Source organism: Miniopterus natalensis, chromosome 6 (genome assembly GCF_054644295.1).
Source record: "Miniopterus natalensis isolate mMinNat1 chromosome 6, mMinNat1.hap1, whole genome shotgun sequence".
NCBI lineage: Eukaryota > Metazoa > Chordata > Mammalia > Chiroptera > Miniopteridae > Miniopterus > Miniopterus natalensis.
The window spans coordinates 9,543,187-9,570,487 of NC_142086.1; the positions used below are offsets into that span (position 1 = coordinate 9,543,187).

The 27,301-nt window shown below is 37.6% G+C and overlaps 1 protein-coding gene across 3 annotated transcripts in view; it reads left to right on the forward strand.

Moving 5' to 3' along the window:
* RNF13 (ring finger protein 13) overlaps positions 1 to 27,301 on the forward strand; it is a 111,269-nt gene that overhangs the window by 46,087 nt on the left and 37,881 nt on the right. Inside the window, exons 4-6 of one of the 3 annotated variants that reach the window (XM_016221614.2) lie at positions 4,668 to 4,793; positions 20,892 to 20,979; positions 26,987 to 27,077. In XM_016221614.2, coding sequence (XP_016077100.1) covers positions 4,668 to 4,793; positions 20,892 to 20,979; positions 26,987 to 27,077 — 305 coding nt within the window. Of the gene's footprint in view, positions 1 to 4,667; positions 4,794 to 20,891; positions 20,990 to 26,986; positions 27,078 to 27,301 lie in introns of those variants that run through there. The other 2 variants (XM_087818083.1, XM_087818082.1) reach the window with 2 other exon arrangements.

Consider the following 27,301-nt stretch of genomic DNA (forward strand, 5'->3'; position numbering starts at 1 on the left):
AATTAAATGGGTCCTGTATATGAAAGTTACTGGTAGATTTTGGAAGAATGACCTAATAAAGAATTAGAGAAAAGGGCAGTGGATATTTTTAACATTCTAAAAAGTTTTTGATATAAATAAAATCATTTGTCTCATATTAGGAAAGTGATAACTGATACCATCTGATCAGTATTACTCTTTTGTTCTAGGTTTGAATGTAAAAAACTGACAGAAAGGTTGACATCCTTTTTTTGTCTATCCTGATCTGAGGATATGTTTTTTATTTTTACAGGGAGAGAAAGAGTGAGAGAGAGAGAGAAGGAAACATCGATGCTCAGAGAAACATCAATCGGTTGCCCCCCGTATGCGCCCCAGCCAGGGATCGAACCCACAGCCTTTTGGTGTATGAGATGATGCTCCAACCAGCTGAGCCACCTGGCCAGGGCAAAAGGTTGACACCTTCATTTGGAGTATTTGCATCAAATTTTGGAATCATCCTTATTGCCTTTTAGACTAACATCTTCGTGGTTCACTTTTGTAAATGTTCATTTCTCTGCTGGTCCATTTTGTTCTTCACCCACTGTATTGTCTTTTGGAGACAGAATAGCAGAGTGGTTGAGAACATAGGATCTGGAGTCAGACTTCCTGGGGTCGCTTGCCTGCTCTGTGTAACCTTGGGCAAGTTACCTTTTTTGAGACTTAGAGTCCTCGTTTTTATTTACTTATTTGTATCTTTATTGATTTCAGAGAGAAGAAGGGAGAGAGAAACATCAATGATGAGAGAGTCATTGGGAATTGAGCCCACAGCCCCAGGCATATGCCGTGACTGGGAATTGAACTGCGATCTCCTGGATCCTAGGTCAATGCTCAACCGCTGAGCCACTCCCGGCCGGGCAAGAGTCCTCATCTTTAAAATAGGGATGATACTAATAGTCATTACCTCCTAGGGTTGCGAAGGCGAACTGAATTAGAACATTTACAGGGCATAGTGCTTGACATAGTACTGAGTGCCGTGCCTCTGCAAATGTTAACAGCTTGGTGTTACTGCAATTATTGTTAATTCATAACTTCAGGTATTCACTGAGAAAACAGCTTATCACTTCTCTCCTCTCCCTGCTTTCACTTTTATACTCTAACGAAGGCAAAGGTGCACTGCTGCCTCGCTTTCAGCACTTTTGTTGCCGTTTTTGTACTTTTCTTCATTTTACTCACTGTATAGTGTAACATTCACTGAAATCTGAAGAGACGGAAAGTCTAAGGCTCTTTTTAGCCTGAAACAGTTTTTGAAACAAAACCACTTCATTAAATTATCTCTGTGACTTTATTAACCAATGTAATTTATCAACAGAATAATATTTCCCTAATGTTTACCCTGAAATATTGCAATTCTGAATACCCTCTGAAGCACTAAAGCAGAATTATATTTGTATGATTTTTATGTTTAGATTATTTCAGTTGAGTGTAACCTAAATCACTTTGGAAAACTGCTTGGTGGTATTTACTAAAGCTTAATACTCAGTGATCCTGTTTGGTATCCTATGATCCTACATTAATGCACATACTTCATAGACAGATACATGTGTTCATGAAAACACTTGTACTACAATGTTTATAGCAGCACTATTTATAGTAGCCCCTACCTAGAAATTACCCAGATGCTTATCAGCTGCATATTCACACAGTGTAATACTATATAGAAATGAAAATGAAAAATCTACCAAGTGTATCTCAACAGTATGGCTGCTCAATAGTGGAGTTGAAGCTCACAGATACGGTACTGAGAGAAGGAAATGTAAATGAGCGTTTATTGTACTGTATGGTTCTGTTTATGTTAAGTGTTAGATTAAGCCAGAACTAATCGAAGCTCTTAAAAGTTCCTGCAGTGACACTGGGGACTGCTTTGGGGAGCAGTGGATGGCAGAGTGGGTGAGGGGAACTTCTGGAGTGCTGTTCATGCTTCGTCCTCATACAGATGTGTCAGTTTGTGAAAACTCATCAAGCTGAAAAATTATATTTTGTGCCTTTGCTTTATGCATAGTCATAAAAGCTTTTAAAAAAGCAACATGTTGCCCGGCCGGGTGTGGCTCAGCGGTTGAGTGTCGACCTAGGATCCAGGTGATCGGGGTTCGATTCCCGGTCAGGGCACATGCCTGGGTTGCGGGCTAGATGATCAGTGACTCTCATCATTGATGTTTCTATCTCTGTCTCTCCCTCTCCTTTCCTCTCTCTGGAATCAATAAAGATATATTAAAAAGAAAAAAGCAACATGTTAATATATTGTAAATTTACTGCATTATACATTTGATGATAATTAAGGTGCCAGTCTATATGTGCTATTTTTGTTTAGCACCCTGTTTAATCAGAGAATTACAACGAAGACAAGAAAGGTGGGCATCCAGTTTCTGAGTTTCCTAGGCATTGGTAGTTTTCTTGAGCATCCTATGTATTAGCATAAAGTATCCCCCCCCCCAGAAGATAGAGATGAGGAGGGTTCTTGATTTAGAGCAAGTGTCCTTTTAATAATAAGGGACCGGCCCCAGAGGGTGACACTAGGCATGTGCACCTGGCTTAAGGCAGCACCTTCTTGGCCACTGCTATTTAAGGGACTTCTGCCAGATTATTAGCAAAGCCCATGGTTACCTCATACAGACTTTGTGGATGAAAGAAAGTGAATTTGCATTTAGTTTTAAGTGGCTCGCATCTGAGGGAAGAATAGGAATTAGTAAGTTACCTTATTTTATTGGGAAGTTACTCTTTCTTTAGCATAATCAACAGGAAAGATAATGCCTAATAATTTAAGACCTGTTTTGTAAGAATTCAATTTTTCATTAATGCCAATAGTTTTTTGTACTTTTAGCTTATGTGTATTTTTATACATTGTAAGTTTAAAAATAAAATGCTGCTTGACTGAGTAGCTCAGTTGGTTGGTAGGTCAATTATCCGATACACCAAAAGGTTTCAGGGTTTCAGGTTCGATCCCTGGTCAGGGCAGGTACAGGAGGTGGCTGATTGATGTTTCTCTTTCTCTCCTTTCCTCTCAAAAAAAAGAATCAATAAAAACATATCCTCAAGGGAGGATTTAAAAATATAATAACAAAATTAAAAAATAATAAGGCATGCTTGTCATATGCATTCAACAATATAGAAATGATTAAAAGCAAAGACCTTTTTAAAGCTCTTCTTGTAAACCCATTTTTTATTTTTATTTTTTGGTTTGTACATATCGTAAATTTATTTATCCTAAGATGCATGTTAGCCTTGGCTGGATAGCTCAGTTGGTTGGAGCGTCATCCCCGTACACCAAAAAGTTGTGGGTTGGATTCTTCATCAAGGCATATACCTAGGTTGCGGGTTTGATCCCGGGTCAGAGTGCCTACAAGAGGCAACCGATCAGTGTTTCTCTCACATCAGTGTTTCTCTCTCTGTCTCTACCCCCCTTCCTCTCTCTCTCAAATAAAACAAAACAAGACACCCAACATATCCTCGGGTGAGGGTTAAAAAAAAACATTTTCTTACCCCATATTTTAACATCTCTAAGATTGGGGTGTCTTTCAGTTGATGTCCACCAGGTGGCAGTCACGATGGAGCTGTCATCTCAAGGACATGGGAAAATTGGCCTCAGCTGCTTTTTCCTCACTTCAGTTGAGTTATATGCCTTAATAGTACTACGCAGGTTCACTTTAATTGCTGTTATAAGTGTCTTGAAGAGAACTGTATGTACTATAGTTTCGCATTAATGCAAAAAGCTTGTGTGCGTAAAGGCACAGAAAAGGCAGCAGAGGATGTAAATGTAACATGAATGAAGTAAATACTCATTGTTGGAATGATAACCACAGTTCTAGTAAAAACCAAATGCTTTATGGAATCAAGGAGGGGAACTATTCTGTGGTAAATAAAGGTATGCGGCATTTTATTCCTGAAACGTGCAAAAGCATTCCTTACCACAGCTAAGCAATGAAATTTAAGGCAGGAGGAATTACCAAATCCTGTGGGATAGATGGTTGGTATGAGCACTAGACCAGATTATTTAAGTTAATATCTTGTGGACATCTTTTCAATTTAATGTATATAGATTTACCTCATTCTTTTTAATGGCTTCATTTTTTTAATTGTCTGAATATATTACAATTTTTAAATGCCTTATTGATGTGCAAGGTTTCAAATTTTTGCTATTAAAAACAATGTAGCAGGGACTATCTTTCTACATATGGCTTTTCTAATTGAGGCTAGTGTTTCTATGGAATCAATTTCTAGAAAGTCTGTGCATTTTCATTGTTTGATAACAAAAGATTTAAAAGTTTAAATAAAAAAATAAATGATTGCAACTATACAAAAAGTTAATTTAAAAAAAGTATTTGCTTGGTTTAGAAATGTCAGTCATTGTTAGGAAATATACCAACATGCTAATAGTGGTTGTCCTGGGGTAATGGGCTTCTATGTGACTTTTTGAAAAACTTTAATAGGAAAAACAGAATTTAGTTTAAAAATCTAAATCCTATTGAAACCAGTACTATTTAGAAGTTCTGGGATTATGAGCAGTTGGAGAATAGGAACTATTGTGTTGCCAGGTAATTCATTTAGCATAATGCAAAACACATGAAACAAATTCAGAAGAAGATGTTAGAAGCATGTTGAATTGATTTTTTTTGTTCTAACAGAGAAAACACTTACTATCGATTCTTTTTCAGGGTTTTTTGATTAACTCCAAACCAGAGAATGCCTGTGAGCCCATAGTGCCTCCACCGTTGAAAGATAATTCGTCCGGCACTTTCATTGTGTTAATTAGAAGACTTGATTGTAATTTTGATATAAAGGTAATGTCTGCTTTTTTATTTTTTTGTTACTGTTTGCTTAGTATTTTGAGCACTCTCTTGTTGCAGAAAGGATTTAAGAAGCTCACTCGACTCATTCAGATTAAATGAAGGAATGAGGGCAAAAGGAAAATGAGGAGGTGAAGGCAGAAAGGCAGGAGCAGGTTGACGCGAGTCTTATTTTTTGCCACAGTAGCAGCCAGTACAAAGGGGAAGACACCGTCGGTGTCAGGATTCACAGTTTTAGTAAGATTCACAGCAAACAAATTGACTAGGATATAAATAATTCTGTAAGACTTACGGTGGTGGCTGGGCTTCTTTGAACTGTGGTGGAATAGTGGAACGTTGCTTGATCCCAAGTCTAGGACTGAAAGTGTTAGCCTTTAGTTCTACATCTTCACTCTATCACACCTATATCCGTACCTGTGCCAGCATTGGGATTTCTCACTGTAACAAGCTGATTCTGTTACCTGTATAAAGTTTGTCTCCCAAGAACGGGTTAAGCTCGCATTTCAGATAGTGAAACAAAATTTGCTGTAGGACTTCCCTCCCAACTATCAGCGCTACTCTAAAGGTGTGGTTTTCTGATACTTTTAATACTGCTTTTACAAACCTGTTTTTGTACTGTGCCTGAATTTTGTCTCCTTTCATTTCATGAAAGAACACCTCCACGGTAAACTTACTAAAGGAATGAAAATAATAACTGTATTATTTGGGGTTTGAAAATGTAGAGCACTTTGTAAATAATAGGTATCGTTACTATTTTATATTAGTTCCAAATCTAAACTCTCATTTATTAGGGCTTGAAGTCAAATGTAGTAGATTTCCTGCTCTTCAGAGTTCTTATGTTGTTTATAATATTTTGAATTTAAAACCATTTTAAGATTTGATGCAGAACCAAGCTGTAATGATTATAGAGTGTTCCAACAAAAATGAAATATTATTTGATAATTCATTAATTTTTGCGTCTAAAAAATTAAACTTAATGCTGATTCCAAGGTTTATTACACTGTTGTGCTATGTAATTTTTGGCTCAGTTCAGTCTTTGGTAACTAGAAACCAGAATACTTTTATTTTTATTTTTTATAATTTCCTTTTTTAGATGGGTATGAGAGGTGATTCACTGCAAAATTTAGGGAAATACTGTCATTTATTTATTTGAGGGTGAAAGCACAACCCTGGAATGTATAGGTAGGCTTGTGAGTATGTCTTCATCCTCAGCATGCGTCTGAGTGCCTCTCAAGGTGTTCTGTGCTTTGTGATTCCATCTCACTTCTTCCCACTTCCCACCTACTTGAAGTCTCTCAGCTCGCTGTGCCATGCTGACCACACCTTTGTGCCTTTACATGTACTGTTTTTTCTGTTCAAGGTCTTTGTCCAAGATGACCTTTCCGCCTTTGTTTCTGATTGTTTCGTCTTTAAGTGAGAGCTGAGGATGTTAACTCCTGTGGAAGCCTTTTCTTTCTACCCTCTCTGGCAGAATGAATCATTCTACCTCAATGTACCACCCTTCCACTTTGTAAATACCTCCCTATTGCTCTTTATCCCATTGTTATTTTTAATTATATATATTTCACTTATGCGAGCATGTTTAGAATTCATGTTTTAATTATATTTCTATATCTAATTTGTATCAGAGTGCATGGTAGGAGAGCAATAAAGATTTGTTAAACTGTGTTGTATAGTAGTAAGCCTTCTTACTTATATGTATAATGTATTCTTTAAAAACATGTACTTGTAAAAAACATGTAAAAACGTTTCAATTTGAGGATTCTCATCTTAGAAAGGAAAATGTTAAAAAATTTCCCATTATCCCTCACTGTGTAGTACAATTGATGTAAAATTGATTAAGGTAATGATGGGAAAGATGCTGACTGTAACAGGCTGAGAAGTCTCACAGTCTGCTGTCTGCAGGCTGAAGAACCAGAAGCCAGTGGTATAATTCAGCCTCAGTCCAAAGACCTGACAACCAGGGGTTGGTGTAAGTCCTATAGTCCAAAGGCCCAAGAATTATAATTTGGCTATTACTCTAGCTTATCTCGAGAGAAAGGGAATTTGCCCTTCTTTTGCTTTTTGTTCTGTTTGGGTCCTCGGTGAGTTGGATGATGCTTACCCACATTAGTGAAGACTGATCTTTATTCATTGTACTGAATCAAATGCCAGTCTTTTCCTGAAACATCCTCACCTTAAAATGTTATCTCAGCTATCTAGGCATTTCTTAGCTCCGTCAAGTTGACACATAAAATTAATCATTACACTGACTTTTCAGAATCTAAATTATTGGCTGATAATTCATGTTGTGATATCGTTACTCAGTGTCAGTTGATGTTTAAAATTTCTAACTTGGCTTATAAAGGACAGTTCAAGTTATGCCAATGCATGGAAATAAAATGTGTTTCATAAATACACAAGAATAAGAATTATGGGTCACCTGTCAAAGTAGTGTGAATTGATAAGAATAAGTTCCTCATGATTACTGAAAAACAACTGGAATCCCATCCTACAGAAAATTTTCTTTCTAAGAGTGGTCACTGGTATATAGCCTTTTAGCTTTATTAGCTATAATCTTCAGATCAGAAATCTATGCCTGTATTTTCTGGGCATTCAAATTGGTGATTATGTATAGTTTTATATTAGGTATGCTATGGAACCTAATTATTTACATTTTTTTTTTTTCTTAATTGCAAATAAATAGCTTGTTGTGGATAATAAATAGTGCTTCATTTATATATAGCCACAATTTTATATGAATGTAATGACTGAAGTAGAGAGAAAAATAACTCATTTCTTCTTTACTGATGTAACAAACTGGGATTGGTACTGAGGAAAGCTTAATTCAGATCATACAGAATGCCGCAGTTGATAGTAACTGCAAGGTTATTAGTATTAGTTTTTGCCATGATTCCTATCCAGAGCGACACACAAATTATCTCAGACAAATGAGAATTGGCTCTATCTTACAAAGCTTTCCTTGGAGAGAGGAATCCTTTCCGTTAAAGACAGCAGAAGAGAAAAGAAGAAATAAAATTATATCAAGATACTTAAAATGATTAATGGTGTTCCAGGGTTTTACTTTTTGTAAATTCTTTAGATTTTCTTTGAAGATGAATATTGTACTGTAATTAAAGATGTCTCTTATTTCTTCCATAAAAGTAAATGACTTGAAAGTTGGGTGCTAAAATAATAGAAATGGCAGAATAAAAACTATTCCAGGCCTGGCCAGTGTGGCACAGTTGGTTGAGCATCCTCCCATGAACCAAAAGATCACCAGTTCGATTCCAGGTCAGGGTACATGCCTGGGTTGCAGGTTCGATCCCAAGCGGGAGACATGCAGGAGGCAGCCAATGGATGTTTCTCTCTCTCATCGATACATATATATATATATATATTTTTTTTTTACTTTATCTTCATTGTTGAAAATATTACAGGTACCCCACCCCCTCCCATTGATTCCCTCCACCTTGCTCCCACACCCTCCCCAACCCTTCACTCCATTATTGTCTGTGTCTATGGGTTATGCATATCTGCATATAACTTCTTTGGTTAATCTCTTTCCACCCCCCACCCCACCTTCCCTCTTCCCGTTGAGATATGACCGTCTGTTGCATGCTTCAGTGTCTCTGGGTCTGTTTTGTTCGTCAGATTCTTTTGTTCATTAGCTGCTGCTTAAAGAAGACCCTTCAAGATTTCATGTAATACTGGTTTGGTGGTGATGAACTCCTTTAGCTTTTTCTTATCTGTGAAGCTCTTTATCTGACCTTCAGTTCTAAATGATAGCTTTGCTGGGTTGAGTAATCTTGGTTGTAGGTTCTTGCTTTTCATCACTTTGAATATTTCTTGCCATTCCCTTCTGGCCTGCAAAGTTTCTGTTGAGAAATCAGCTGACAGTCCTTTGGGTGCCCTCTTGTAGGTAACTAACAGCTTTTCTCTTGCTGCTTTTAAGATTCTCTTTGTCTTTAACCTTTAGTAATTTAATTGTGATGTGTCTTGGTGTGGGCCTCTTTGGGTTCCTCTTGTTTGGAACTCTCTGTGCTTCCTGGACTTGTAAGTCTATTTATTTCACCAGGTGGGGGAAGTTTCCTGTCACTGTTTTTTCCAAATAGGTTTTCAGTTTCTTGTTCTCTTTCTTCACCTTCTGGGATCCCTATAATGCAAGTATTGGGCCGCTTGAAATTGTTTCAGAGACTCCTTACACTATCTTCATATTTCTGGATTCTTTTCTCTTTTTGCTCTTCTGGTTGTGTTTTTTGTTTCCTTCTGTTCCAAATTGCTGATTTGATTCTCAGCTTCATCTACTCTACTGTTGATTCCCTGTAAATTATTCTTCATTTCAGTTTGTGTAGCCTTCATTTCTGATTGGTACTTTATTATGTCATTTATGATCTCACTAGTTTCCTTAATAGTCTTACTAAGATCCTTGAGCATCCTTGTAACCGTTATTCTGAACTCTGTATCTAGTAGCTTGCTTGGCTCCATTTCATTTAGTTCTTTTTCTGGAGTGTTCTTTCATTTGTGACATGTTTCTTTGCCTCCACATTTTGGCTGCTTCCTGGTGTTTGTTTCTATGTATTAGGAAAAGGTGCTATGTCTCCTGGAATTGGTAGAGTGGCTTTGTGTAGAAGGTGTCCTGTAGGGTCCAGTGCCTCAGCCTCCTTAGTCACCTGAGCTGGGCCTCCCAGGAGCCCCCCTGTGTCTCCTGTGTTACAGTCCTGTTGTATTTGAGCCTTAGTTGCTCTTGGTGTCACTGGGAGGAATTGACCCCCCGGCCAATCAGCTATGAGGACCAGATGCAACTACAGCCAAAGAGCTGGTGTGCTGGAGACACCCCTGTGGAGCAGGATTTATTTTAGTGGGGCTTTGGTGTTCACTGAATGTGCCCCCTGAGTGTGTCACTTGTGGATATGGTAGGGTTGTAATCCAGTGTGGTCAAAGCTGACCACTGGGTGCACTGTCTCTGGGGCTTCGTGGGCGGTGAAAAGCCAGCCTCTACTTGTGCCTTGCCCAGGGCCACCCAGCATGAGCTACCCAGCAAGCCATAGTTGGCTGCTACTTGTGCTGGGCTTGGCAGTGTCCAGGAGAGGCCAAGCTATGAACCAATGCAGGCCACCACTAGTGCCAGGCCTGAGGCCACTTATTAAGACAAATGGGGCATGCTGAGGCCAGCTGCTGCTTGTTTGAGAGATTTTGGGAAAGTCTAAGCATGAGGCTCCAGAGGCCACTTGCACAGAAAAGCCACTGGAAATGATTTGGATGAGCTTGCAAGTGGGGAGGGGCGGGTCCCTGGGAATCATCGGGGCAGGGCCAAAGGTGTGAGTCAGGAGCTGGAAATTCAGAGAAGCCCCTGCCTGTCAGCTGTGTGGTGGGGAGGGCTCACCAAAGGAGCTGTGGCCTCCGCCAGCCCTTCTGCCTGGGAGGAACCTGCCCCTCCACCTCTCGCCCAGATTTTAGGCAGGTTAGTTCCTCCTCGAGTGTCCCAGGTTCCTTTTCCAGCTGCTGCCTGGCACTGGGCTCAGAGGGAGCCTCCGAGTGAGTCCGTGCCGGGCCCTTTAAGAGGAGCTGCTGTGGCTCCTACAGCCTCCGGGACCCGCAGCCACAGTCCCCCTTGGTTTTCACATCCCGAAGCTGTGGGGACGTCTCTTCCCGGCCCTGGAGCCCTGGGCTGGGGGCCTGCTGTGGGGCTGGGACCCCTCTCTCCTTCGGGTAACCCCCACCGCCGAGATGTCCCTTCCAGGTTTCAACCTCGGCACTGGGTGTGGGCCCGCGGCAGCGTCTCCGTGATTCAGCCCCGACCCGCCCGCATCCCCCCTCCTCCCGGTCTCGGTGCTGCTTCAGCTCCCTGGCTGTGGGGCTTCTGTGCAGCCAGATATCAGGAGGCTCTGACTGATGGTGGTTCTGTATTTTAATTGTGATTTTGATGTGGTTGCGGGAGGCGGCGGGTACTGTGGTTTCCTAGCTGCCATCTTGTTGTTTTTCTCTTGATGTTTCTATCTCTTCTCTCCTTTCTCTCTAAAATCAATAAAAACATTTATTCATTTATTTATTTATTTATTTTAAAAACCACCACTATTCCAAGTTTTTGGCAACTTAGAGATAGCAGAGATAGCCAAATAAGATAGCAGGCATACAATTAATTTTTGGAGGGTAGGAAATTGCATTGTTTGTAATGTTCTAAAAGAAAGAGAGCACTTTTTAAAATCTTTTGTTGGGAGAAGCACATCTGAGGTTTTTAATTTCTCTTGCCCTGGAGAGATGCAGCAAAGCACACATTCAGAAGCAGCATTTGGCTATGTGGAATGTCCAGAGGCCAGTAAGAACTATTGATCACACTCCAGCTGTTATTCTGAAAACAATCACTTTTACTTAACACTTAGAAAAGCTGAATCCTCTGAAAAATAAGGCTCTTTAGACGAAAAGCAAAACAATGTTATTTTGTTTATCTTTGTACAATGCCGTTCTTTACTGTGACAAAATACAATTATTTGGAAATGTTCATTTTGGGTGAGTTTGAAGTTAAAAAAAGCCTTGCTGGCTCTTTGGGAAATAAATTAAGGCTATATTAAATATTTTAATTAGTAAAATGACTTTTTAGCATTCTGAAGCGAGAGTTCTCAGAAGATTTGTATTAGCATCCCAGGGAGAAATATGCCATTTATAAAATTTTGTAAAAATGTCTGGTTATTTCAAGAACATTAAAATAATAAAATAGAATCCTAACTGGATTGGGAAATAGGCACTATTATTGGGACCTTCCATTGCCTTCATATGCATTTCACTTAATGCTCTTAAGTATTTCTAAATCTAGATACTATTTTGTTTCACGTTTTTCTCTAGGTCCAAATGTTTTATGAGAATTTTAAAATATTACCATAAGCTTTTTTTTGGATTATTTGGATGATAAGGTTATAATAATAAATAAATAATTTTTCTTTCTTTGTAAAATTTCGTTCATCTTACAAAATGGTCCCTCAGTTTTCCCTTCCAGGGTTACCTTTCATCGTCCTCTCAGGCCCCCTGGCTGATACATTTCACAGTATTTCCAGAATTGCACTTTGTTTTTTTAAAAAATATATCTTTATTGATTTCAGAGAGAGGAAAGGAGAGGGAGGGAGAGAGAAACATCAATGATGAGAGAGTCGTTGATCGGCTGCCTCCTACACGCCCCCGACTGGGGGATTGCGCCCCCAACCTGGGCATGTGCCCTGACCAGAAATTGAACCCTGATCGCCTGGGTCCTAGGTTGACGCTCAACCGCTGAGCCACTCCCGGCCGGGCCAGAATTGCACTTTTATTTCGGTAGTACTAAGCAAGTAGGTATGACCTTGAGTAGAAATTAACCTCTGCAAATGCTCTGAAAGTCTTTTAATGTCATTATTTAATTTTTATTACTCTTCTCTATATTCCTACAAAGTAAAGTATAGCATTTGTTATTAATGTACTTCAGAATTATGTTTAAAAGATTCCACTGAAAAAATGTGGCCAGGGGTACTCGGTGGATGGACACTTTCTGACCATATATGGTTCAAATAGCTCTGTGCTACTAGTTAGTTAACTTACTCATTTGTTTCTTTCTTCCACCCTTTAATTGATAAACATATCTGCATTTTAATAATTAGGTTTCCTTACCCACAAATTTATTCAATATTAAAACAACAAAGGAAAATTCTTTTTTTAATGAGGAAAGTAATATTCAATCAAGAAAAAAGCTGGAAAACAGTAAATTACATGTACTTTACCTTAACCCAATGAAGCAGTGTTATTCCAGTAACTTTATTTACATATCTCTTCCCCACACATTCTTTTGCTTCAAAAGCAAGATACTCAGATTACTCAGACAACACTGTAAATGACAAATGCCTAGTTAAGGAGGAAAGATGGTTTATACCATTGAACTTCTGTTAATAAGAATGAAATGTCATTAGAGTCTAATACTGTCTTCAGTGGAGTGGCTGCTCTCAACATGGCCTCTAGTGATCACAAAGTAACGTGAGGAAAGAATGGAGTTGGCATGGGGTTTAATCTTGGCAGTTGTCTAAAGTTGCCAGAACTATCCAGACCCAGAGTGTATATAGCCAGGACGGTCAGAAGAGGCCAGGCCTCTGAACCACCCAGTATCATCTGTGCTATGCTGTGTGTGTGTGTGCATTTTGACTAATTACATTTTTGTGTTTTGAAACAGCATACGCAGAAAAAGTATTTATAATGTATGTATGTACAATTTAAATTATAGTAAAATGAATATCGGAGTACTCACTACTCTGCTTAAGAGACACTTGTTACTTATTAATGTTTAAGTTGTTAAGTACTTCAGCCAGACCAAGTTAAAGACTTTATTAGGTAAATTATCTTTTAGGTTTTATTAATATACAGATTATTTTAAACTAGTATTAATATCTGATCTTCATGAAGGAGTTTCCTATTTGTAACATTTTTACAATAATTTGAGATGTTTTAATAAAGTGATGTTAAGTGTACCATAAAGTGATTGCTTATTAAAGCAGCTCATTTTCTGTCTTGTGTTTGAAAAAGCTTGTGATGGGAAATATTTTTTGCTAAGGCCAGAGTAAACCCCAGCCATACAGTGCATTTCCTGTGGCTTTATGTAGATTCTTTTCTCGCTTGGTTCTAGCCCAGAAATTGCACGAGTATATCTTTTCCTTCAGCTACCCTGGAGTTGGGCTCTTAGTACAGTGCCTAGAACACCAAAATGAATAGGCGGTAAAGGGAGAAGTCAGCCGTCTGTCACTGGGTGGCGCCGAGCATCACGGTTCTCATTGTAATTGTTCCATCAGTGATTTTTCAAGTGTAGTGTGAGTCCCTGTCATTGCTTGGAAATTCCCAGTAGGCTGACAGCAAGTTCATAGAGTTATTCTTTTGCTGCACAACAAGTTCTTCCATCAAACTTAATTTATGGTGCTGGGTGAGTTGAAAAGGAGCTTCTGCTGTGTTAGGATGAGAAATTAAGATTTGATTGAATCGGAATCCTATCAGTATCCCAAAGCGAACTTAGATCAGATTCTTCATTTTAATATGTACTTCAGTATACACAGGTAACTAGAGAACATTATATGAATGCCTTTGTTAAACTTAAATTGCAATTCTGAAAATTAAATATTTAGGCATCTTTTAAGTATGTAGTTTATTGTAACTGATACAGTTCATTGTAAAGTAAAAGTTTTTTTTGTTTTTAAGCATCTTTACTTGAAACTAATAACAAACATCAGAAATAGCTGCACATAAAGATTTATTTGGTTTTTTATTGTCACTGAGGGAAAAAAGGATTATGTTTAGTTTTAATCTTTAGGACTCATCATGTTTCAGATACGATATTAAAAATTCATTGGAAACAGCCACATTCAGAGAACTACAAACTAAAGACTGATTTTATCACGGTATGTTGCAGAATATTGTTGTTGCAGTAAGTGGAAAAGTACAAATCTCTTTTCTGATTGCAGAAAACCTACAGAACATTGAGAACTCATTATATGAGTGGGTTTCAAACTTTCTGACTGCAGCCCACACCAAGACATTTATTTTTACTCATGTTCCAGTATAGCGCAACACACAGCCTATAATAAAGTTTTATGAAACAGTACTTTCCTGTACTACTTATGATACTCTGCTATACAAATGTTCTTTTTACTTAAAAGTTCACCAAGGTCCACTAGGTTATTACCCATGATTTTCACTACCCATATATTTGAAAATTGCTTTCCTATGTACCAAAGATTGACTTTAAAATACTGCGACTGAAACATAACTTAAAGTCTTAATTGATTTTTAAAGTTTCAAGGATTCTGGCTTCTGTTTTCTGCTATACTTGAAACAAATAACTATGCATACACATATTGATTTTGCCGGCCTTAGCAAAAACTTTTTTGATGAAGCAAATAAATTCTGCTTATCTTTAAGCCTAAACAAATGTATACAGTTATATAAAGTACCATTTGTTAAAAGATGAACACTCTCAGAACATCATCTAAAATAATGGAAGAAAACACGCCTTTGTACCACCGTAATAAATGTCACAGAGCTTCAGCATTAAAATCACGTACTTTTCCTTGGAAATTCTATGTATTTATTTTTTTTAAAGTTTAGAATTCTTGGGTTTACTTCTCTGTTTCTTTACCAAGGGTAGAGTGAGGGTGGAATGACTACTAGCAGTCTTCTAGTGATGAGCACAGAGAGAGAGGAAGTGATATTTGACGTGTAACTTTAAGGAGAAAAACCAGCTCAGGGCTGGTGAAGCCTGTTCATGATCCCAAGTCACTGGAAAAGGTCAAATTGCATTTGGTACCTTTGACTTGAGAAAGCTGAGGAAATGCAAAATATTTCAGCAAGATTTTTATCCACAGTGACTGAAGTAAAATGTTTGGTGTCCCAACAGGGGAACTAACCAACAGATATAAGGAAATTTTATTTTTTGTGGCATATATATTGCTGGGTAGGGCTGGATAGACAGTTACCTTAGTTGTGATTTAGTTTGATTAAACAGGTATTAATGTGAGAGAGATTCTTCTAGGCTTGAGATATATGCAGATATACAGGTTATTTCCTTTCCTTAAGGAACATAAAAGTGTGGCTTTCAGAATGCTTTAAATGTTACCAGATCTGTTTTTCAAGGTAATAATAGGTTTAATTTTCTGGTAATTAATGTTTTTACCAAAAAGCATGAGAAAATGATCTTTTGTAATTTTAAGGTAATACTTGATAAATTGTTACAAAATTAATTTTCTAGTATTGTGATTTTCATTTATCTTTACGTGAAGCAGGATTATTCTTTTATCTTTTAGAGAAATGGTGAACTGAGTTCACATTTATGTTATTAGTGAACCATGGCAATTGAAAATTATAACATTTAAAGTTAATTACATGACGTTTGCTTGATTAAAATGTGGTCTCTTTCTCTCTCTGATAATTGAGCTGATAACTGAGATGGCTACTGACTATTGGGTGGATAGTGTGTGCAGTGTGGATATGCTGGACAGTGGGACGAGTCACATCCCAGGATGGATGGAGCAGGACTGGGAAAGATTTCATGATGCTCCTCAGAGCAGCACATAATTTAAAGCATGAATTGATTATTTCTAGAATTTGCCATGTAATATTTTCAGACTGGTTGACCCGGGGTATCTGAAATTGTGGAGAATGAAACTGCAGATAAGGGGGTGGCTAACCATGTAGGTTTTGTTTTACTCACGAGATTTTAAGATTAATGTTTTCTGAGTCTTGACACTCTCTCATTTCAGTTCCCTTTTCCAGAAATTAAAAAATGTTAAGTAAGGTTAGTAATCCTGGTTCCCATCCTGATTTCTGGGAAACCCCATGTTTATTTAATCAAATAATATGTTCAGATCTCAGCTCTCCCTAAGTGTAACCTTAGGGCAGTTTTGTTTACCTATTTAAAAAAATTTTTTTTAAATATAGAAAAGAATATCTACATTGTAGAGTTGTGTTAGTTATTAGAAATATATATATGTAAAGCACCATCACATAAAGGCTTCTTTTATTCATATAGTCTTTGGTCTGGAGCCTTGTTATATGTGATCTGTAAGTAATTTCCCCCAACTCCTCATGGCTTTATGTTCCTTAAAAGATCTCTACTCATGACCATCTTGGCAGCTTAATCAAGACCGTTGTATTTGTGTTAGTACCAGTTTGTCCAGTCTGGAAGTAAGATGAGCTATTGGGCCATTTCCAGGGTTTCTTTAGAACCTGTCTTATTGTAGGCTCTTCCATTAGCAGTTTTTTATCTTCTGACACACTGGCTATTTTTATTATAAATAGCAATCTTACATTTCTTTAAAACTCTTGGTTATATGCCACCTGGTCTACATTATTTAGTTGCAGGTAATTTTTTGATTAGATGTAGTGTATTTACCACAATTTGAGCGAATAGTTCTGGTCAGTCTCCTTAAAAAGACATTTTGGCAATACAGTTCAGAAGGCTTTTTAATGCAGTTTCATTTTTGATGGGCTTTGGAATTTAGTTTGTTTGTTGTACATGCTTTTCATGAATCTTTGAGGTCTTTGCCTTCATCTGACACCATGTGTTTGAGGCTGCATTTTGTGAATGTGAAACCTTGCATATGCTTACTAAATGATTTAGGTTTTATTTCTACTTCATGTGTTTTTAAAAATACCAGCTGCTGCTTATTTAAAAATGTAATTTAATTTGACTGACACATGAGTTTTAGTTCATAAACATGGATATATTTTCCTTGTTTGTATTCATAAGCCTGTTGGTCCATATGTTAATATGTTTCTTGATTTAATTTTATTATTTTACTTTAGAAATCAATAGAAACAACAACAAAAATCCTTGGCGAAGACTTCTTGTTATATTTTTGAAAGCATATTTCTATTTTTTGGAATTTACTCATGTGCCAACAAGGATTTCTTGCTATATTAGTATTTTCTAAGTTTTCTATTTTAGGAATTTTATTTTTTTAAGAGAAAAAGCTTTTGATATCAATGTAATTTTATATTGTATTTATGGAAACTGGCATTTCCAATGTGTGAAAGAAACATTTCTCCTCAGTTACTTAGTATAGTTTTAAGAATCTAATAGCTAGATTTAGTTACACACATAGCAGATCGTTGTAAATCCATTAATCTGTATCGTGGTGTTGTTTTTTTACACTTTGGGGGTTCAGAAAGCCTCCTGTAAAATTGATGGTTACTTTGTGTCTTCTTACCAGGAAAGTTCACACATAGATAATTAACTGCAGGAGATTTAAGGCCCCCAAGAAGGCTTGTTTTGGGAATGGGGTAGTACATGTATGCATAGGGACTATAATATAAGGCTCTATATAAGATTTTAAAGAAAAATGTAAACAAACTGATATAAATACTCCAGGCAGGGTGCCATTATCTGAGTGCTTGGGGATTGCATGTGGAACAGGATTGAATGGGGCAGGGGTGGGAGGGCTTCCTGGAGATAATGGCATTTGAAGGCCTGATGGGCATTCCAGGCAGAGATGATGACATGAGCAGGCAGGCAGGCAGGCAGGCAAGCCCTAACCTGTTTAGGTACGCACGAGCATGGAGATCTTTTCGAGGGTGATTGTTTCTGATTCGTTCTGCACTGAGCACAACACATGGTACCTTACTCGTTATGTAAACTCAGCAAATACTTACTGAACTTTATCATGGTTCACGAGAGCACCTTTCTCTGTGTCATAATATGTTGTATCTTTGCTCACAAATACATATTTTTCAGGAAAACAAAGTTAAATCATATAATTTCAGTGCCTATGTGCATTGGTTGGCTTTAAAAAGAAACGAACTTGTTTTATATTAGCAGAGAACAGCTTTGATATAAATTTTATATTTCGTAAATTGTATCTCTGGGAACAGTTTTTTGGATGTGTGAAGGAAACGTTTCTTTTCAGTGATTTAGCTTTTGGGGAAGTTAAAATTTAGGTAATTAAAGCAACAGATAAACTAATAGCCACCCCAACCAGGTATACTTTTGTTTAAATAAAAGCTGAGTGAAGTCTGTACTGCTATGGTAGTTTAATGAATAAATAATAGGTTAATATATAAGTAAGAAGTAAGCTTTAGAAATTATAATATCCTTTTTAAGAGTTTCCCCCCCACCCCTTGAAAAGCAGTAATATCTATGGGGGAGAAGCTATGGGGCTGGCATTGTCTCAATTTTATTTGGATAATAAAATCCACCTAAAAAAAACCACGTACACACTGACAAAAATATAGTAAACTTCCCCTTCCTTCTCCCTTCCCCCCTCCCCCCCCCCTCCCCCCTTCCCCTTTCCTCTCCTCTTCTGAGGATATTTTTTCCATTGATTTCTTTTTTAGGGAGAGGGTGGAAGGAAGGGAGAGATGCACAGAGAGAGAAACATCGATGTGAGACATTGGTTGCCTCCCACACTCACCCCGACTTGGGCTGGGGATCAAGCCTGCAGCAGAGGTATGTGCCCTTGACTGGGAATCTAACCTGAGACCCTTTAGTCCTAGGGCCAGTGCTCTAACCACTGAGCAAAACCAGCTAGGGCAGTAAACTTACTTTCTTGATTATTGACTTTTTCTTGCATGACTGCAAAACATTCCTTATAACAGTTTTGTTGTCTGGTTGATTTTCTTGCCATTAATCCTAACATTAGAGCAGTAGATACTGTGTCAGTGACCTATTTATGATACTTTAATTAGTTTTAAAGTCTCTGCCTAATTTTCTCTCTTGTGTTTATAATATTGTAATGTGAGCTATTAATTTAAGCACATATTTTATACACTTATTCATTCAAATAATATTTAATAAGCTTCTATGCTGGCTGTTTCATAGATGCTATAGAGGCTGTAAAGATAAACAAAATATTAATTCTTTGAGGCACTTTTATTTCTGACAGTTCAGTTTTTCTCAGTGATAGGATAAAATTATTCTGATTAATCCACATTATTGTCTCTTCCAACATGTATGTGTGGGGTAGTTTCAGTTAAGTCATGGCTTATGTAGAAGATAATTTTACCTGTGCAGAGCCAACCGCCTGGTTGGGGTTGAGTCCACGAGCCTCACTCCTTCCCTAGCGTTCAGGTCCAGAGTCTGTCTCATACGTGGCTATTCCTTTTACTCTTGGGAACTCAGTTCTTTGAGCTTTCCCTTACTCTTTGGAACTTGATTCAGGTTTCATTTTTATTGAATTACAGTAGAGTTTTGAATCATTATAATGCTGATAACTAAAACAGAAGTAACAGACCTTCTGGGAATTAAAAAAAATGAATTTCCCTGTTCTTTAGAAGTAGTATAAAGAAACCCTCGGAGAGACTTATCACTATGCAGTCGTCATAAGGTGATGTTCGTCAAAAGTTTCTACTACATTAAGTATTCAAAACGATATTTTATATGTATAATGTGTGTGTGCATATACAATATAAAATATGTAATGTGTATATGTAATATATATGTAATATATATTAATGTATAATACATATATATTTTGCCTATCCAATTTTCATTTTATTTAACGAATATGCAAATAATGATCTGATTCTTCATTTTTTATCAATGATCCAAAGGTTATATACTAAGTAGCTTAGGTCTGGGTTTATTTTTATTTAAGACATAGTTATTTTTAAAGTGAGGTGTGGTAACATGTTTGGATACGTTTTAGATCCTTCAGGTAAGAAAATTTGGTCACATACCTGGCCATATTCTTGGGATGCAAAAGTTAACTGTTTTGGATACTAGCTTTAGGAAAGATTAACTAGGTAGATAGAACCAAAGTTAGCAACTTCAGGCTGGAGGTATTTTTAATTCTTTCAAAGCTAAAGAACATGGTTGATGAAGCTAATAAAACAATAGCTTTTATTTGACTAATTTCTACATGTTAGGAATAGTATTAATTATTTTAATATTATTTTACATGAGAAAAGTGTTGTCATTCTCATTTTAAAATTGGGGAAACTGAGCCCTAGCCGGTTTGGGTCAGTAATTAGAGCGTCGGCCTGTGGACTGAAGGGTCCCTGTTTTGATTTTGGCCAAGAGCACATACCTCAGTCCCAGGCTCAATCCCTGGCCCCAGGTCGGGGCTAGTGAGGGAGGCAGCCAATCGATGTTTCCCTCTCTCTCCCCCTCCACTCTCTCCGAAAAGCAGTGGAAAAAATATTTTCGGGTGACAGTTAAAAAATAGTAAAATAAAATTGAGGAAACTTACAAATAAAGCAGGAAAATAATTTGCCCAAGTTTATCCCACTAATAAGTAGTGGAGGCCGATTTGAATTCCCAAGGGCTGATGACCTGAGCTTGATCACAGCAATTCTCTGTGTCTTTAGAGCTGGACAGATTTGCTGCTTTGGATCCTTTTAGTGTTTTGGCTTGTTTCCCTACCCTTTATTTTCTGCTCACTTCAGTTAATACCGTGAGTGAAATCAAGAAGATGTCTGAAGAAGTCCTTGATAAGCAGTTGTAGAACGTCCATTTATGTTTCAAGAACACACTTGAGATCTGTTCTTATATGTATAAGATATGTAAGAAGTCCTAGATACGTGGTATAGACTTGTTGACTCATGTTTGTTGAAGTTCATTGAAGGACTTTGTGACAAAGCACTTTCTTACTCATATCGTGACTGTTTTCTGACTTGCAGGTTTTAAATGCACAGAGAGCAGGATACAAAGCAGCCATAGTTCACAATGTTGATTCTGATGAGCTCATTAGCATGGGATCCAACGACAGTAAGTACAGGTATCACTTTTCTTCTCTCCTGTTTGACAGATCTTTGAAACTAAAACTTAAGATTATCCTTCTCTCATTTTCTGTTTAAAAAGCAAAATATCCTTTCTATCAGAATGGTGATTCCCAATTTTTAGCCCTGTTGGGACAATTTTATTCATAATAGAAATGGAATTGACTTGTTCTTTTCCAAATAGTTTTTTTGTTTTGTTTGTTTTTTTAACTTACATGTTTCATTTTAGAAGATATGTTGATATTTTGGTAAAAACCAAAGGAAAACCAAAGCTTTTAATAGAGATAAACATGCTGAGCTAAGGATGCCATCAAAGAATTTTTGTGATTAGAGATTTACAATATTAAATTTTAGGGTATGAGGCTACTGTATTCTTGTGGATTTTCAAAGCCACATACTTGTGCTTTCTTAAATACCACTTGGTTATCAGCCACTTAACATACATTGGCATGCCTGTAGCTTTTCATTTATTTATTTATTTATAAAGATTTTTTATTGATTTTTAGAGAGTGAGGAAAGGAGGAGGAGTGGAGAGAGAGAAACATGGATGTGAGAGAGAAACATCGAGAGGCTGCCTCCTGTACGTCCCCTGCCTGGGATCGAGCCTGAAACCTGGGCACACGCCCTGACTACGAATCAAACCGGCAACCTTTTGGTGCTCGGATGGGACATCAACCAGCCAACTGAGCCACACCAGCCAGGGCTAGCTTTTCATTTAAAATGGGAATATTGTTTCTTACTCTCTACTAAATATTAGCTTGTAAGGAAAATGAGCCAATTTTAATAAAATAACTGGCTTTTATCAGAAAGTAACATTTAAGCTGTGCACTTTCACTTAATTTAGTGAGAATGATAAAATATGTCTTTTATTATGTTGATGAGGTGGTATTTGGATCCCACCTAAGGATGGGGGCTGACCTTCAGGGAGGGGAGAGAGGCTGGAAGTTGAATGGATGCCAGTGGATAATGACTTAATTAATCCTGCATATGTAATGAAGCCTCCATAAAAAAACAAAAGGACAGGCTTGGGAAGCTTTGGGGTTGGGGAATGAGAGGTGCTGGGAGAGTTGGGTGCCTGGATAGGGCATGGAAGCGCTGTGCCCCTTCACATGTACCTTGCCCTGTATATCTCTTCTACCTGTCTGTTCTGAGTTATAGTCTTTCATAATATGTGGATAATTTAGAAAGTAAGATATTTCTCTGAGTTTTGTGAACTGCTGTAGCAAATTAACTAGACCCAAGCGGGAAGAGGTGTGGAACCTCCAGTCTATAGCTGGTCAGTCAGAAGCACAAGAGACACCCTGGATTTGCAATTGGCTTCTGAAAGGTGAGCATCCAGTCTTGTAAGACTAAACCCTTAACCTGTGGAATCTGACGCTGTCTCCGACTATATAACATCAGACTTGAGTTGAATTGTTAGATGGTGTAGGGGACATACACACATACACACTGGGAATTGGGTTCTCAGAACCCAAAATACACTGCCAGCATTCATGATTAGTTATTTTTATTTTCCTTTTAGTACATAATAATGCCTCTTGTTATTTCCATTGAGTCACACCTGCAAGAAAGAGCTTGGAGCAAAGAACAGACATAAAGCAATGGCTGGAATGTATTTAAGACTTTAAATAACCACATCTTCAATAGGAAATACTTCAAATTCCTTTACAAAAATAATCTTTTTATAGCATAAGACAGTATTTTGTGTTGAGTTGAACTCTTTTCCTTCTTACCCCTAACATAACCTGAGGCAAACTTATATAAAAAGAAAAATTTTAGCAATAACTTTCTTAATTTCTTTATATTTTAAATTAGTACTTTAATATTCTATCTGATTAACTTATTGTACTTACAGAATCATGAAATACCCTTAAGAGGCTCTAGCATTTTACAAAAATTTCACAGCCACTGCTTGGGAATTAGAAGAATTGATGAAGGGATTTTACTTATCTGTGCCCTAGGGAAAGTTACTTAACCTAAGTCCTTTATTTTCTTCTGTAAAAGGGAATGATTTTAATTTTTATTTGACCTGACAAGATTGTGAAGATGAGATGAGAGCAGGTATATGAGAAAGTCCATGCCATGGCAAAGTGGGAAGAACCTAGATTAGGGGTGAGAGCCTCAAGTTTGAGTTCAGGTTGTGCGAATGCCTAATTTTTCATTGCTTTCTTCCTTCAGCAAATATTTTTTGGCAGTCTATATGGAATCAAGCACTGTTTTAGGTACCATGACTATAGCAGGGATTGATACAGTTTATGGCTTTGTTCTCATACTTTTCATTGAAGTAGCAGAACACAGGAGTTTAAGGGTCTGATTTCTGGGGACTATCTGCCAGGGTTTCAACCCCAGCTCTACCACTTACTAGCTGTGTGACCTTCGTTACATTACCTAACATCTCTGTGCCTCACTTTTCTGATCTGTAAATGAGAATAATAATAATATTTAACTCATTGGGTTGTTTTGAGGATTGAATGAATTATGACATATAAAGCATTTAGAAGACTATTATTATTGCTGCTGTTACCATTATTACTACATTCTAGGGTAGGAGAGAGGAAATGAGCACAAAGAGATATGCTATATGACAAGTAGTAACAGGTGCTATGAAGAAAAGTATGTTAGGCTAAAGTGATATAAAGTGACAGGGCCAGGCTGGGCATGGCTCTGCAGTTGAGCATTGACCTAGGATCCAGGAGATCGAGGTTCGGTTCCCGGTCAGGACCCATGCCTGGGTTGTGGGCTCAATCCCCATTTGGGGGTGTGCAGGAGGCAGCCGATTGATGACGACTTTCTCATCATTGATGTTTCTATCTCTCCTCTCTCTCCCTCTCCCTTCCCCTCTACGAAATCAACAAAGATATTTTTTTTAAAAAAAATTATAAAGTGACAGGGATGAGAATAAGGTGGCTATTTTATTTTTAAAAATTTTTTAAAAAATATGTCTTTATTGATTTCAGAGAGAGGAAGGGAGAAGGGAGAGAGAGAGAGAAACATCAATGAGAGAGAGAGTCACTGATCGGCTGCCTCCTGCACCCCCTACTCGGGATCGAGCCCGCAACCCGGGCATGTGTCCTGACCGGGAATCGAACCTCAATCTCCTGGATCCTAGGTTGATGCTCAACCACTTAGCCACGCCGGCCCCACAAGGGTGGCTGTTTTAAATAGGGTGGTCAGAGAAGACATCTGTGTATGAGTCTTTGACATTTAAGCCTAAGTCTAAAGTGAGAGGCTGAGCCATGCCTCTCACTCTTCTGGGGGAGGAGTTTTCCAAGGAAAGGAAGCAGCAAACAGATGCCAAGGCTCAAAGATAAAGCATACTTGGTGTTTCAGGGTGTGGGAGTGGCTGGAATTGATTGAGCAAGGGGCAGAGAGAATGGTAGGGGGTGAGGTTAGAGAGGGAGCCAGGGGCCAGATCATGTCCAGGTCTGTAGGATTTTGAAATTTGTTTTGCGTGGCTTTTATACAGGGGTGTGAGGTGATCTAACATGTTTTAAAATGACCACTTTGGCTGTGATTCCTTTTGAGAATAGACTACAGGGAAAAGGTGGGCAAGAGTGCCAGCAGAGTTAGAATGTTGCTGCAGCAGCCGAGCAAGAAGGGATGGTGATCTGGAATGTTAGCAGCGATTGTGTCGAGAAGTGATAGAATTATGGACCTGTTTTGAATTTGATAGGATTTATTATGAGGAATAAAGGAAAGGGAGGAGTCTAGGATGACTCCCAGATGTTTACCCTGAGAAACTAGGTGAATAGTTAGCTATTTACAGAGGTGAGAAAGACTAGGAGTAGAGCAGAGACATTGAGAGTCCCACTTGAAGACATTAAATTTGAAACATGTAGGCAATCAGGTGGAGATATCAGACAGACACTTGGATCTAGAGAGGGTGGGGCTGGCCATTTAAATTAGGATTTGTCTGTGATATCATGATACTACTCTTTGGCAGTGTATACTTCATGGAGTTGTTTTGCTCATCAGAATTAAAATTTCGTGTTTTTAAAAGTATCTTGTGAACTAGAACATGTTTTCAGTAGATAATGTTGCAGTCTCCAATACGGCTGTTCATATTTGCATACATCACTATCCCTCTTCTTAGTCTTCTGACTAAAATGAAGAGCTTTTTACATCTCTTTAGGTATCATAAGTCAAAGAAGTTACGTTACTTTCAATAATTATAAGCCAGTAATTACAACCCAGAAGTTTCTCTTTGAGTTTATCAGAGTATCTTCATGAAAGAGTAAAACATTCATTTTACAAAGGGTATATAATTCCAAGTTTAAATTATTGTATAAAGTGTCAACTATGTGATAGAAGATTTCTTAGCAAGGTAGAAAATATCTCCATAAAATGTGTATGATTATATCAATACCTCCGCAGCTATTAAAAATGAGGGCTGAATCTTTATTCGCATGACAGGATCTCCAAAGTGTATCCCTGAGTGGAAGGGAAGCTTACACTGTTCTCATTGTATGAGCCCACTGGTGTAAAAATAAGCATTTATTGATCCCATTGATGTAAAAATAGTGACAGAATATTCCTTTACTAACCATTTTGGTTCCTGCCTTCCTGGGGCGTGTGTGTGTGTGTGTGTGTGTGTGTGTGTGTGTGTGTGTGAGAGAGAGAGAGAGAGAGAGAGAGAGAGAGAGAGAGAGAGAGAGAGAGAGAGAGAGAGAGAGAGAGAGAGAGAGAGAATATGAATGAATGAGAAGGATTTAAAAAAACACATTAGTGGTTGCTGAGGTTGGGGCAGAGGGGATTATTTTGAGGGGTGAAAGAACATTCTATATCTTGATTGTTGTAGTGGTTACATAATTACATGTATTTGTCAGAACAAAGTTGCCCTGGTCAGGTGTCTGAGTGGTTGGAGCACCATCCCATGCATTGAAGGGTTGTGGGTTCAATTCCTGGTCAGGGCTCATACCTAGGCTGTGGGTTCAATCCCTGGTGGGGCATGTTTGGGAGGCAGCTGATCGATGTTTCTCTCTCTCATTGATGATGTTTCTCTCCCTCCCTCCCTCTCTCTAAAATCAATAAACAAAACAAAATAAAACAAACCCCCCAAAAGTTTATTCAAATAAAACCTTTGTCTTTGAGTGGAAAGGATTAGGGTTGTGTTCTGTTTTCTTCTTTACTTGTGTTCTCCCCCCCTTTTAAAAATAATTAATATTCATTCTTAAAGAAATGTAGAACAAAGTTATTGTGAAAAATAAAACAAATGGGCTTTACCTAAAGCCAAATCTGTTAAATTAGCTCACAGCTGAAAATAAGGCTGCTGTTTCTATAGTAACATTAAGAGAATTGTCTTTGTTTCTCTGAGTAATGGGTAATTTTTACAAAGTTTTTTTTTTGCTTGTTTTTGGCATTTGGTTTTGTAATATAGGTATAAGGGTCAAATTTCTTAGGAAACCAATCAAAACACACAGCTTTACCACAAACGTCAGGAGTAGGAGGAAGTAGAAATTTACCCAGCTTTTCTGTCGTATGCCTTTCTCAACTCCTGCCAGCCCTCTCGCTCTGGAAAGCCGCACATGTGTGCTGTCATTTTTCAGACTGTTGTGAAGTGGTCTTTTCTTACATTCCTAGGCTTACACCTCTCCTGGGAATGGGTATGTAAAAAAAGTTTTTTCACTTTCTCATTGAGGAATTAAGTGTGGAAAGAAAACTTAAAATTTCTTTTTCTTCCTTTTCTAAGAGTTAATTATGCCTTTAAAGGGTAAGTCAAATGGAAACATTAAAAATAATTATATTCTGATCTCAGGACTATTGAGATAGTATGATAATGTATATAAGCAAAATGTTAACTTTTGTTATTGTAAATATAATATCTCTAAGCCACTTTGATGATGATATAAATCTACAATTGGGAAAATCAACAAATACACAATTTGAGTTGATTGAAACTGTTTCCAGTTGCATTTGCTGCTGTTATGAAGAAAATTACTTGATTGTACATTAAGTATATATAGGCTTTTAAGAATAATTTTATTGTTTTTATACAGTTGGTGTGCTAAAGAAAATTGACATACCATCTGTCTTTATTGGTGAATCATCAGCTAATTCCCTGAAAGATGAATTCACATATGAAAGAGGGTAAGTAATGGATATAAAAAATAATCATGTAGCTATTAGTTAATAGCTGTAATCAAGGTTATAATTTAGAATGCTCTATTGTGCTAAATTATCTCAAGTCATTGTGATTTTAATACTTACTAATTGTACTATTCTGTGTATGGTTACATATTCAAAATATCTTCATGTTAGAGAGATTAAGTCACCCATTTGTTAAAAAGATAACAAAACTTTTTTTATAGTTT